Source organism: Microtus ochrogaster, chromosome 4, assembly GCF_000317375.1.
Source record: "Microtus ochrogaster isolate Prairie Vole_2 chromosome 4, MicOch1.0, whole genome shotgun sequence".
Classification (NCBI taxonomy): domain Eukaryota; kingdom Metazoa; phylum Chordata; class Mammalia; order Rodentia; family Cricetidae; genus Microtus; species Microtus ochrogaster.
In genome coordinates this window covers 16,180,686-16,194,973 of record NC_022011.1, presented here as the reverse complement: position 1 = coordinate 16,194,973, position 14,288 = coordinate 16,180,686, and the positions used below count along the sequence as shown (strand labels likewise).

General features: G+C 53.2%; 1 protein-coding gene across 1 annotated transcript in view; it reads right to left on the bottom strand.

Moving 5' to 3' along the window:
- Positions 1–11,565, bottom strand: part of Bcar1 (BCAR1, Cas family scaffold protein) — a 36,158-nt gene extending 24,593 nt beyond the window's left edge. Inside the window, exon 1 of the mRNA XM_005345648.2 lies at positions 11,414–11,565. Coding sequence (XP_005345705.1) covers positions 11,414–11,425 — 12 coding nt within the window. The 5' untranslated portion in view covers positions 11,426–11,565. The remainder of the gene's footprint in view (positions 1–11,413) is intronic.
- Between the last annotated feature and the right edge of the window lie 2,723 nt (positions 11,566–14,288).

Here is a 14,288-nt window from a genome sequence, read left to right as displayed (position 1 = left end):
GAGAGAGAGAGAGACAGAGAGAGAGAGAGAGAGAGAGACAGAGAGAGAGACAGAGAGAGTAACCACATCTAAGCAAGGAACTAGAGGCTTGCCAAACCGTGCGCCAGTTCTTCATTAAACTGAATGCAGGCTCCAGAAGCAGGATCTCCACGATCATCAGGTTGTAGTCATGCCCTAGGAGACCCCCCTGCTCCCCCATTCCTGAGTCAGTCCTGTCCACGTGCCCAGTGTTTGGGTGGCAGCAGCAACCTTCTTGAAACCTGCTCCAACTTGCCTATTTCAGGAACGTCCAAATGTGCACTTTAAGAATGAGAGAGAAGGAAAAGTTACCTGGAGAAAGCAGTGGGCAGAGCCTCACCTCACCTCAAAGCTCTTTGCTAGGTTTCAGGTCAATAACTTCACCCAAGCAGCAAAATCTGGATGCTGCAAAGTCTCTGAGCACAGATTGCTGGAAAAACTGGAATGAAACTTATTTCAGATCTCACAGCATCATGAGCAACCAGCAGTCCCTAGCCCCTTACTACACTGTATCAGGCAGCTGCTGATGCCAGGAAGCAGTGAGATGGACCACTTAAACTCAGCAGAGTTCTGGAGAATGGTGGGTACCAATCACACATACTCAAGGCCAACCTCCACAGCATCTGGGCAGACTTTCTCCAGAGCTCCTGCATCAGGGGCTGGGCCACAGCAGCCCAGATAGTGCTCATGTGTCCTCTCAACACTTGGTTAAACTAGACTCCTGGATTGTAACCCTCCTGAAAAGCTAAGGCGCCTGCATTTCCCCTTGGCTTCTGACTTAGAAATCACTGGCCAGAGCTCACAGCATGGCGGGAGGGCAAGGAGAATTGACCCAGTGTCCTTGAACACCACCTGGAACATTCCCTCCTGCGGGTCACCATGCCCTACTCAGGTCTCTCTCTCCTACATCCTCAGCCTCCATCCAGTGGGAAGATGCCTAAGCATTTGCCCCACTGTGTTGGGTTGAAGGGTCCTCAACGTGTCACTGGGTCTGTACGTTGGAGGGGAGGAGCAGGACCCAGAAGTCATTGCCAGGCCTGAAAGGCAGGCTTTCAGGTAGGAGGTTTCTGCAGGATGGACATGAACACAAAAGGCCTGGTCCTCAAAGGGGACGAATAACCCCTGTCCACCCCTGGCCAAGGGAAGGCAGCACAGGGAGGCAGTGACTAGCTAGGTCCTTGGGAAAGGGAGACCCTCTTTTCTCAGAAACAGATTAAAGTGGCACTGGGGGTGGGGCTGTGCCTGTGAGTGTGGAAGTGGGGGAAGGGAGCTGGACTCAGGCTCAGGCATTTCAAAAATTTGCTCCTTTTCCACTTAAACACGCCCCCCCCCCCAGCCTGTGAGCCTTGGAATGGCATTTCCGCTTTCGAAGCAAGACCCCAGGATTGACACCCCACTGTGCTGGGGGCGGGGTGCCACTTCTCAAGCTACTGAGGAAGGAGCACCCATTAGGCTGGTTATGTGGGGTATGTGGAAGAGTGGTGACAGGGATATTGCCTACACACATCTGTGGCCTCTGTGCTGGCCTGAACACATGTGCTCAAAGGTATAGTAGCCCCTCCCCGGCACTGACACAGCCTCCATGCGGGCTGGAACACGTGCTCATTTCATGCCCACAGCAGTTTTGTAACACAAGCCTTCTGGCTGGCCCCACTTTACAGGTGAGACTGACACACAGTTAGGGTCCTTGTCTCATTCCACACAACCGCGCACAGGAGGGACGGAGCTGACATCCTACACTGACTACTCTGCAGTAGAAAGGGAACTTAGGGACAAGGACACTCCAGACTAAAGTTACCTCAGTCACATTCAGGTCTCCAAATAGACAGGTGTCTGAGACCCAAGTAATCCCTTCTCTCCCATCTCCCCCCAAAAAATAAAACAAAACAAAAAAACAATGGCCCTGCATTCAGCACTGGGCCAGCACTTCTCTGAAGTTCAGCTTCATTGGTGAGGGGTGTGTAATGAGGTGGAACCTTGTGGGAAAAGCTAGCCTGAGAGGACACCACATACAGACACAGACACAGGCTGCAGGCACAGGCACACACAGGAACAAATACACAAAAGCACAGCTACATACAGGGGCAACATACACTGGATCAGGCACACACAGGGCATATGCAAAGGAGCAGCTGCAAGAGGGTACTGCTGGAGAAGGATTGCACAGGCATGGCCGGACAACAGCTCCCACCCTGCAGGACAGATGTCAATCATCCCAGGAGTGGCCTGGAGTCTCTTTACCAGGTTGAAGATAAGCTCACAGGACACAGGGGGATTTATCACTAACTTCTGAGGCATAAAATGGGCATTCCCACAGTAAACACAGTAGGCCACTCAACTGCCTCTATTACTGCTTTTCCTGGACCCCTACTGAGGAGAAAAGCCTGGGATAAGTTTGGAGCCTTCTGGCCTTCTGAGCCTCAGAAGCAGTACAGAACACAGAAGAGCTATCACCGTGTAACGCCCTGTAATGCCCACTTATGTCAGCAAAGGGGATAATGGAAAACGGCCAACCCTAGGGGAATAGCTGAACAAACCAGCCCCCTCCAGGAAGACCATGCAGCTACACGAGAACCACTTATGAATGGCTAAGAGTGAACAGAGCAGGCATAAGATGACTTGCATGAGATAAGGCACAGTCTCCCCTTCTGAAGCTTGGGCTGGACAGACAGGTCAGCTGATGGCCAGCTCTGGGAGCGGCAGCAGGAAAGGATTTCCTGAGGCCGGAGGTAAGCACTGCAAGCCCCAGGGACAGGAAGACATGTTGTCCCTAAAGGGCCACAGGAGCTATTGCTTTCCTTCTGAATAATACTCACAGTTTCAAGCTCAAAACCGGGGCAAGGCTACAGGCGCCTTTATGACAGACAGCCTGTCACATCAGTCTGGAGACCAGGAGGTGGAATGCCACCTTCCAGAGGCTCAAAGGGCAGTGCCTCTGCCAGCTTAGACAGCCAGGAAGTGGTAGCAGAGCTTACAGCTCTAACTGCCCATTCGGCAACCTAAGCATGTCACCAGACAGCAGTGTGGGTGTGAGGTATTGGAGCTGCTAACCTTAGAGTCCCTGTGCTCCCAGGCTGGAGTGACCAGTGAGAGCCTTCACTCCTCCTGAAAGGGCCCTACTGCCTGGAGCCAGATTCTTCTGGTCAGCTGTGCTCTGGGGCAGATTGAAGGATGTGGAGGAGGTGCTACCTGCTCTGTAGGGATAGCCCAGGGGTGAGGAAGGTACAAACTGAGTTAGGCCCCTAACAAACTCCAAGGTATATAAAAGCAGCACTCCCTCCCCACTCCCCTCTCTGCCTTTAGTGTGGTCCTGGGACAAAATGGGGGGGGGTGGGTAACCCCCTTTTCACATTTTTCTGCAGCAGTGGCAACTTGAGAGAAGTACTTGCTTCACACAGGACTTCCCTTCAGCAGAGGCCTCTTTGGGTGCTGGCAGACAAGAGTGGGCTAGGCCTGAGTACTGCTACTCCCTGTGTGGACCAGAGGCTGGGCCTAGTGTGGCTGCCCTGTGGCTGCCCCTGGTATCTGACTCTTGCCTCCTCATCCCCTCAACATTAGGGAAAAGTCAGACTAGTAGAGGAAACCTGTCAAGGAACAGAGGAGCAAGGGATAAGGAAGAACACGGGACAGGTCCCTATCCCTGGAGAGAACGCTCAGTTGCTGGTGGCTGCCCTGGTTCTTTCTGTCAGCTAGCCTGGGTGGGCAGGGACAGGGTGTGGTCAAGAGGCCTCACCAGCTGAGCCATCTGCTCTCACTCTCCCATAGCAACCAGAGTTCAGACAGAGGGGGTGACTTCACGTACCATCTGCTCCAAGCCTTCAGCAGCTTCTACTGAGCACCAGTGCCCACACCCACAGATACCCACAGATGGGCAGAGAACAGGGTTGTCAGCCACAGCGGCCGGAGTCAGTGAGCTAGAGGGTCAGCAGGGTCACAGGCAGCAGTCCAGGGACTCCAGGGTATGTAAGAGCAGCTCCCTCCTTGCAAAGAAACATGGTGACCCCACATGAGCTGATTTCAGCCTACACAGCAGGGCCCCATCTGCCTCAGGAGACCCAGACCAAGGCCTTATCTCAACTAAGCCTCCACAGACAGGAGCCTACACAAATGACTCCAGCATTTGTGTAGACATATAGCATCCTCAGCGGGTCACCGCACCTCTCAGAGCTCAGTATACGTATTGTTAAAGGCAACCTTACCAGCGCTGGGCCCATACCCAGGCACTGACAAGGATGCACAGGGCACTCTGGTGTGCCTCAGCAGCACAAATACATCCCACATCACTAGACATTAAGTCCCATCCACCCTCTTTCTTGGACCCCCCCCCCCCCACAAACACAAGTGCACACCTCTAAGCCCACTCCCCAAGCAAGCCTTCCCTGTTCTCCCTCCTCCCTCTTGAGATGTTCTAAGACTGCCCATGTTCCCTCAAAACCTCATTTGAGATCTGGGTGCAGCTCCTCCTTGGAGTGAAGTCACACCAGACCCATAGCCGACGCTGGGGTGGGCAGGTCTTCCCTCCAACTGCACTGGTGGCGTCATTTGCACCACGGTCTGAGCATCAGATGCATGCCAACTGTTGTGTGGTATCAGGCACTGCCAGGGAAAGAGTCCCGCTCTCAGAGAACTTACACTTGGGCTGTGGGAGGTGGGCATGGGCGAGAGTCAGAAAGGGCGAAGTAGGTGGCAGGGATGGGAGGGTTGTTCTGATAAGATGGGAGCTTCTCTGAGGAGGTAACATGTGAGTAAATGTGTGAACCTTTGCAGGAAAAGCAAAGAGAAACCGATTTTAAAAGCACAGTCAAGTGAGCTGCTTGGAGAGGAGGAGCAGATATCAGGCCTGAGGGCTGCAGGAGGGGCCCTTGGGAAGCTGGTCCCAGCTCTGGCTTCTGGCTTCTTGAAGGGTAAAGTGTATACTGGACTTGGGATCTCAAATTGAGCAGGAGTGGCTTGGTAGGATGTCTGGGTCAATCCCAGCGGGGAGGGCCCAAAGGATCAATCAGCTCGGGTCCAGGATTTATCTTCTCTGACCTGCTCTCCTTTAGGCCCTCCAGCCAGGACCTCCTGGGACATCACAGGTGATTCCAAAGGCTAAAGTTAACCTTTGATGACGGGGTGGAAGGAATGCAAACTCTTGGTTTTTTTTTTTTTTTTTTTTTGTTTGTTTTTTCGAGACAGGGTTTCTCTGTGTTCTCTGTGGTTTTGGAGCCTGTCCTGGAACTAGCTCTTATAGACCAGGCTGGTCTTGAACTCACAGAGATCCGCCTGCCTCTGCCTCCCGAGTGCTGGGATTAAAGGTGTGCGCCACCACCGCCCGGAGAGGAATGCAAACTCTTAAGGCCCTGCTTGGAAGGCTGTGAACAGGGAGGTCTGTGGTTTCACCACATTCTGAGCAAACAGATCATTTGGGTAGATAGTGTTTTAGGGCATAGACAAATTTCTGGGCATGACCTAAGGCTGTATGATTAGATGTCATGTTTTCTTTTTTTGGGGGGGGGGGTTCAAGACAGGGTTTTTCTGTATAATAGCCCCTGCCTATCCTGGAATTAGCTCTGTAGACTAGGCTGGCCTCCAACTCACAGAGATATGCCTGCCTCTGCTGCTGGAGTGCTGGGATTAAAGGCATGTGCCACCCCTGCCCGGCTATAAGGTTTTCTAATACAAACAATATGCCAGTGTTCTGACAGTAAAAAATCCATGTTAAACAAAAGCAGGAGGACGGGCTGAATGAACTGCGGCATATACATCAACAGAAGAATATTCAGCAACCAAGGAGGAACAAATACTCCCCAAGTGGATGGCGATTTCTATTTTGCTGAATGAAAGAAGCCAGAACTAACACAGAATGAAGAGGCAAATCTAAGACAGTGGGAGAAGGCACAGCACTGACTGCCTCATGGGGCCCTGAGAACTTTCAGAGGTGACGGTGACATTCCTTATCCTGATGATGTTCTTCATAGTCCCAAACTTACCCTTGTGTACACTTAACACCTGCACATTTCATGACATGTAAAAATCTACCTCAACAGAAAAGTCTCAACAGGTAAAATGACAGGAAGCACAGAACAGGATGACATTGCATAGTATTCTGAAAGACCCCAAAGCAGGTACCATGATCCTAAACCCACTACTGGGTGCCAGAGAACTTACAGTTAATTTCTATGCCCCCTTAACCTAGGTTTTCTGGAATAATGTTCCTCTTTCCTTATATATTACCCAGCTCTGGAGGCTTTGATGATGGCAGACTGTGTCTTTTACTATAATCTGTTTCAAATCCTTCATGGAATTTGGCAGGGTTTAATAATAAAATTACTGAAAAGCCCCCTTAGCCTCTAATCTCCCCCAGAAAAGAGATTAACTTTAGAGCCACAACTTGTGACCATCTCTCCTGCCAGAATGGGCGTCCCTCACCACCTCTGCTGAGGTCCTGGCTCTCTTTCTTGGATCAAGGAAGACAATGCCTCAGCAAACAGTTATTAAGAGCACACAAAAGCAGTGCGGGCCAGTGAGAATCAGCGGCACTTGCTGGGCAAGTCTGACAACCCAAGTCCTATCTCTGGAGCAACATAAAGGCAGGAGGAGAGAAATGACTCCATAAGTCATCCTTTGACCTCCACTCCTGCACATGTGCCCCCACACATGATGACAATGATGACAACAAGGACACTGATCCAAAAAAGAAAATAAATAATGAGATTTGGCCAGGAAACAAGGAGAGCAAGCAGCAATGAGGAGGCTACGTCTGAGGCTGGGAGGTGGAAAAGATCCCTGAAGGCAGGAGGTAGGAGCGGACACAGCTGACTACAAGGCGAGTCCCCGAGTTGCCCAGGGCCACTCACCCTTCCACTACCATCATTAGTACCTTAGGGCACTGAGATCCACAGGTGGCATTGAAGTCCTGCCTGGCTGCTTCTATTACTAGACCACGCTGCTGCAGATCATGCCTGAGGAGAAGCTTTACGTGTATGCAATTCTGTCCACTCCAGACAGCATGGCTGCAGAGCGCCCAGCTGGCCCGAGATGTGGCGTACTAGCCAATGGTGCCACCAGAGACCACTCTGTTGGAGAATTGAGGAGAATGACCTGCTCAAGGTTTAAGAGGATCCCACAGGCTGTGCAGAGCAGGGGAGAGGCCAGGGTCATCTCACCACTAAAGCCTTGGCAGGAACGAAACTGAAATAAGCCACAAAGAAAAAGCCACTGGAGGGAGAGGGAGGTCAGGAGTGGGTCCTTGGCCACCATACATGCCACAGAGGCTGGGAACGGTGACTACCTCACAGCAGCACCACTATACAGCCTCTTATCAAGAGCTGCATGCATCCCTTGCTGACCTCCCTCCCAAATGCAGTCCTGTCACTCCCCCCCCCCAAGGAAACACTGTTATAGAGCCCTTAGTCCTGACCTACCAAAGCATTGTACCCATCCTGAAGTAGCAGCTTCTTTGATCCCCACTTGGTCTTCAATAAAGTTCCCTGGAAAGGTTTGTTATGTAGGGCCATCATTACCTGCGCTGGCATGGTGGCAAATGCCACCCTCTACACCCTCCGCAGGTGGCTCAGCTGGGGCCCGGGGGTCATAGGTCCTGCACCTTCAGTCTTGTGACAGAATCTGCTAGGAACCTTATGATCCCATCTTTAAATACAGAGTAACAAATGAGGCCAGGAGGTGTCCAGGGGCAGTGCTGCATGGGTGAGCAGGGGTAAGCTACCTGGTAAAGTGGGTACAAGGTTTAAGAGCAGTTTCTGCAAAGGGAAGGGCAGGAAGGACCGAAGTCCAGTAACAGGAGAGGGTATGGCATGCACTTTGGGGATTGAGTTGTGCTTTGGGATTCCAACTCGGTTTCTCCCCACCTATTGTGCCCTTCCTACAGGGTTGGCGACCCGGACAGCTATTAGTCCTAGCTCAGACCTCTGGCTCCCTGGCCAACTCTCTCAAGCACAGAGGGGCCCCAGGTTCAACCAAGTGCTCACTAATTTTCACTGGCTGCTGCTAGATTAGTCAAAACTAGTCTGCCTGATCTCTGTGAGCCCAAGATGGCTATCTGCAAGGACAACAAAGAGACTCTGGGTTTGCCTTTCACATAGCATTAAAAAAAAAAAAAAAGTTGGGTCACGCTTGGAAAGCCACAGAAAGTTGTCAAGAGCTCTCTGGGTTGCAGCCCTGAAATTAGAGTGGCCATGCAGGATGGTGGTCATTTTACCACTATAAACGTTGTCACTCTGGTTCCCATCCCACTGGCCATGTGACTGTGGCCACATATGGGTCCTTCTTGAGGACCCCCATCTATGCTCACACCCATTCACAACACATAGTACATGCTTATGTAGGGCAGCATAGGTGTTCCTTGTAAGAGCCTGTTCTGGGGCTGGAGAGATGGCTCAGAGGTTAAGAGCACTGGCCACCCTTCCAGAGGTCCTGAGTTCAATTCCCACCAATCACATGGTGGCTCATAACCACCTATAATGAGATCTGGTGCCCTCTTCTGCCTTGCAGGCATACATGCAGACAGAACACTATATACACAATAAATAAATCAAGAAAGAAAGAAAGAAAGAAAGAAAGAAAGAAAGAAAGAAAGAAAGAAAGCCCATCCTCCAAGAAAGGGCCCAGTAGAGACTAGACTAGACTGCCAGTTTCACAGACAAGAAACAAGAGGCAGAAACAGACAGCAGTGGGACTGGGCTCTGCACAGGACTTGCTCTTCACCTTACTGTGACAGGGCAGCCAGCCTCTTGTCTGAGACACAATACAGTCATTTTCTAGTGTGACCAGCAAGCTAGGACAGACTACCAGATAGGCCTATGGTACTGGCCAGCCATGCACTGAAGGAAGGCAGATGGCAGAGGAAGAGTCAGGGAATGAGTGGCCAAACACTGCCAAAGTACCTTTGCTGCTCTAGCTCTCAGCAGAAGAAAGAGCATGCACTGGGAGCCAGGGCCACCATGGTGCCTTCCTCCCTCTGGATCCCATATCCCATAGGGGTCAAATAACAGAGGTAAGGCCCTAGCAGAGCAAGGGGTAATGATGGTATACACCTTTAAGACCAGCACTTGGAACCGGGCGATGGTGGCACACGCCTTTAATCCCAGCACTCAGGAGGCAGAGGCAGGCGGATCTCTGTGAGTTTGAGACCAGCCTGGTCTACAGAGCTAGTTCCAGGACAGGCTCCAAAGCGACAGCGAAACCCTGTCTCGAAAAACCAAAAAAAAAAAAAAAAAGACCAGCACTTGGAAGGAGACAGAGGCAGAAGATCTCTGTGGGAGTTCAAGGCCAGCCTGGTCTCCATAGTGAATTCCAAACTATTCAGGGTTACACAATGAGATCTCATCTCAAAAACCAAAACAAAGCAAAGCAAAAGTAAAACCCTGTACAGGCTCTGCTTGGATACCAGGGAAACCACAACTCAACCTAGTCCATCCCAAGTTTTCTCTCTGCTATTACCTCCCATCTCCATCTGTAGCATCTTGTAATTTCTGTGGGCCAAAGTGCCCGCGTCAGCTTTATCCAGGAAAAGACTGCCCAAATGAATGGGTGTGCTTAAAACTCAAATGTGTCCCTGAGTACCACATGGCCAGTCACTAGTCTGGGCTCCCTGAGCAAGGACAGAGCAGGCAGCTCTTCCTAGAAGCCTCCACTAGGTTACCAAGTCCCAGGAGAGAGGACAGTGGTCTGACAGCCTAGCAACATGCTGTGCAGAATCACTGAGGGCTGTAGCTACAAGCCAGAGGGCGAGAAGTGACTTTTGGAGTGGAGCATGGTGGGGATAGACCTTGACTTTGGTTCTTCATAGTGATTCTTAGCTATACGAGTCCTACCAGACCCCTTGCCCTCTTTGGTTACAGATGGTACCACAGTGACAGAGCCAAGCCGACCACCTGAAATCTTGTGAGGTAAGGGTCTCTGAACTGACTCTAGACAGCCAAACCAATCCTGAACCTCCCCACCAGAGACCTGTCCTAAGGGGCACTGGCTGCTCACTACTGCCCTCCGGCATGCTCAGTCATCTGCCTTGTTTCCCTGACCGGTGTCCACAGGGGTGGAGCTGGTTGGTGCCCTATGCCCCAAGCCAGAGAAAATCCTGAGCTTTGCAGAAGCAGAACGGAACAGGAGAGGGGCTTGGCAGGCTTTCTCTGTCTCTTCCTAGAGATGAGGCAATTATGCTTTGAACCAGAAACGATGGGGGTGGGGGCTCCCATCAGCACAGCCTGGAAGCCCTAATTTTTTCATCTGTAACTCAGCATTACCACTTGTGGGGGCGGGCAGGAGCCGGGATCTTTAATTCTGTAATAACAATGCTTTGCACTTACACCAGCCTCTCTCCTCCAGGAGTCTCCATACCCTATGGGGGTTAATTAAGAGGCCACTTGCCCTGCCAGGAAGCCTCGACAATGTGCCTCACAGTACCCGGCCCCAAGTGGATGAAGAGCAGTCCCTGAATAAGGCCATGCTGGACAAGGTTCTGGACCATTGCCCCTTCCTGTCATTGGGGAAAAACTCTGACTCAGCAGAGAAATTGTGGCTGCAGGCCATTACTACTGTGCAGACAGGATGAAGGTGTGGCCTCACACCTCTGTCTGTCTGTCTGTAAAGTGGAGCCTGTACCTGAGCCAGTCCGTCACCCTGGTAGCCATAACCCCTGGCCATCTCAGGAGGAGAGATCCATGGCCCAACTGTTAAGCCCTAGAGTAAGGTTTGCTCAGGTCTTTCTGATGGGTTAGGAAGAGGGGGTGTCAAGCAAGGGGAAGCCCCAACAGAAAGGAGACGCTGGTCGAAAGGCCCTGGGGTTCTACCATCCAACAAACTTCCCACAAAGTGAGTGTACAAAGCAGAGGGAGGGGGAGGTATGCTCTTTCCATTAGCCGGCCAAGCTAACCATTCTGGGGTAAGGGTGTCTCAGGGACAGCACAGACCCCGCCCCAAGCCACGGCCATCCGGGTGGGGATCCGGGAGCACAATAGGGTAGCTCTCCCAGGGAGTTTTCTGGGGAACAGTACAGACCTTCCCACCCGTCAGCCGGCCTAGCTGACCTGGACATGGGTTTCCAGGGAGTGACAGAGCCCTCTCCTCAGTAGGCCTGGCCACTCTGGGAAGAGGTCGGGAGGGGAGGGGGGTGCACGGACCCCAGCAGGGCCCACTAGTCCCAGGGGCTCTTAAGAGGCCCACAAACACCCTCACCCCAGCCCAGCCGTCCCGGGGAGCTCCCCGCGGGGCCAGCATGAGCCCTGGTTCCACTCGGCTCTCCCAGGAAGAGGTTGGAAAAGCAGGATCAGAGAAGTCGGCTAGGGGGCGGCGCCCCCATCCTCTTCCCCACCACGACCTGAGAAGGACCTCCGGCGACCCCCGGTGGCCCCGGCCTGCCGCGGGGGGCGCGGGGTCTCCAGTGGTCAGCACTCACCGGCACGGTCATCTTGGCCGTAGCCCCCGGGTCTCTGCGGCAGCGGCGCGGGCTGGCTCGGGGCTCGGTGGGCCCGCGCCGCTCTCAGCCCCCGGAGCCGAATCCCGGCGCTCTCCGCTGCCTTCAGTAGGCTCTCAGCCACCGGACAGTCCGGCCGCTCCCCCAGCGCCGCGCATGCGCCGCCTGCGCCTGCCCCTCCCCCTCTCTCCTGCTCTGCCGCCGCCCGCGTTAAAGGCGAGGACCCCGGACCCCAGCATTTTTCTGTCGGCACAACAGGGAAAGGAGGCCGTGTTCCCACACCTTGCCTGTCCTTCCTAAGGCCACCTCCAGAAGCACTATTAGAAAAAAAATCCCATCCGGTCCGCCCACCCGGTTCTGGAGCCCAGAATCCCCACCTCTACGCAGTACGTTCCTTGGTGCGGGTCCCAAAGCTCCTACTCCCCAGGTCTGAGCAAATAGATAGGGTAGAGACTGGTCTGGGTGAAGGCAATCTTAGATCAGCTAGCAGAATTCCTCTGCACCCACTCCCACCCCCACCCCAGCTGAGAGGGAGCCTAAGGCTCCTCCAGGGCCCACTCGATTCCCAAGGGAGCTCCAGGACTCGGGGCAAACAGTCTGACTTAACCTTGGGTCCCCCTGAAAGAGAAATTTGGAGTGACTTTTATGGAGGGTCGCATAGTGGGGCCCCCTACCCAAGACTGGAAGACAGGCAGTCCTTCGGAGAGCTGAGCCTTCCTTTCCCCCATGTTAATCACCCCTAATTTCTTCAGCTGTTTCACAGTTGACACGGTGCCCAAACATGCACCTGCAAGCAGTGGGCACATGAACACTGGTCTTCAGACTGCCCGCCACACCCTTGCTGTTTTCACCTTTCTCTCAGTACACTGAGACTCAGACCCATCAGCTACCCAAAGGCTAAGAACCAGCGCTCTGTTCCGCTGCCCAGCCACGTACAGCTCGTCGCTGCTCCACAAGATCTCTTCCTGGGCAAGCCAAACCCTGGATAGTTAGTGGCTACTGTTCCCTGGGTAGGTGGGTTGGTGAGTGCACACCTACACCAAGTGGGAGATGAACTCCGTGGGCATTGTCTAGGAGGTCAATCTACCGCTTTCCCGAGGTACACAGCCTGTTCCAAAAAGCTGCTTGGCAGCCAAGTTCGCTCGTGAGAGGACCTAGGGAACGAGAGCTTCAGCTAGCCCGCTAGGAAATTTGAAGTATTGTACCGAGAGACAAGAAGGCTGTGGCTCCTCCTCCTCCTCCTCCTCCTCCACCTCCTCCTCCTCCTCCTCTTTCTCCTCCTCCTCCTTCTCCTCCTCCTCCTTCTCTTCCTCCTTCTCCTCCTCCTCCTTCTCCTCCTCCTTCTCGTCCTTCCCCTCTTCTTTTTCCTCTTCCTTCCTCCTTGTCTTTCTCTTCCTCTTTGTCTGGTTTATTTTTATCTGAGTATGTGTTTGTGCATCCATGTATGTACACCATGTGTTTGCCTGGTGCCCGCAGAGGTCTTGAAACGGGCAAAGGATCCCCTGAAACTGGAGTTATGGAAACTGTCAGCAGCCATGAGGGTGCTGGGAATCAAACCTGGGCTCTCTGCAAGAAAGTGCCTTTAACCACTGAATCATCTCTGCAGTCCCAGGGACAAGCGTCTTTGTCTTCCAAGTGTACAGTGGTTGAAAGCCCGAGTGATTGGGGGAAGACACGAGGGTCGTATCTGACTTCCTCAGAGACTTCGGGGTGGATCCCCTAACTTTTCCCCGTAAAGTGGAGGCAACCTTAGTCCCCTTAACCCCTAGGTAGATTCTGAGGACGGACCCAAAATGAGGAGAAATATTCGAGAAAGGAGCCATCAGGTCAGCCACCAGACCCAGGTCCTAGTTCTAGGTCTGATGAGGTCCTTCTCTGCTTTGAATAGTGTTCCCCTATACCTGTTGGGTAGCTGTTCCCAGTGCTGTGTAAGGTATTGCTAAGAGAGGGCAGACAAGGCCACAGCAACCAGAGGGGTGCCTGGGCCGACAGCTGCCATCTCCTCAAAGGGCATTCTGTGTGTGTCTGGCACATGGCCCTACCCGTGCCCACCCGCCCGCGCCCAGCTGGCACCCGGGCTTCTGAGCAGAGAACAGCAGCTCAGCCTGGCGCCTGGGCTCCAGGCCACACGCGCCCGGTCTCGGAGCCCCGCCCCTCCAACCCAGGCTCCGCCTCACCTCCTTTCTTTTCTTTTTCTTTGGCCGGGGGATTGCGCAGACTTCTGGCTCCTCTCCCTTCTGTCTATTCTAGGTGTCTAGGCCAGAAGTCGGGTAGCAATGGGTAAAATACCTCTTTCACACTAAGGGTCCTGGAAAATGGGGACTCGGGATAGCAGCGCACGTCGGGTCGGGCTTTGAAAGACAGCTAGTCCTTGCCTCCAGCGTGGCGCGCAGCAAACTCGCAGGGGAAAGGTTCTCTGACAGATCCCGCGTTTGTTCTGGCAGAGATGAGGGACTTGGATATGGGGTGTGAAGCAGCTAGAGGAGGCTCCCTGGGGATCTGACTATCCTGGATCCCTAGAGGCCATGTTCTTCCCTCACTTAAGCCTTACAGACAAATGATTCCAGAATGACTCACCAAGTTCTTCAGAGAAGAGCCTGTGGGGATGTCCAGACCAGAAACAGCTGGACTGCCTGACGAAGGCGCCACGACAGAGAGGGTCCTTGAGGGCTGACCAGGACCCTCGGAGGAGGACACTCCCTCCGGATCACAGGGAGGAGGTAGCATACTCAGCTGTCCAGACTTCTGTTCCCTGGGCCTTGCCACGTCTTTTGGGACAGAGGCCTGGGAGGTGGCTTCTTTATTCCCCTCCCACTTTTATCCGAGGACTTCCGTGGTCCAGAAGTCTCTGGCCCCA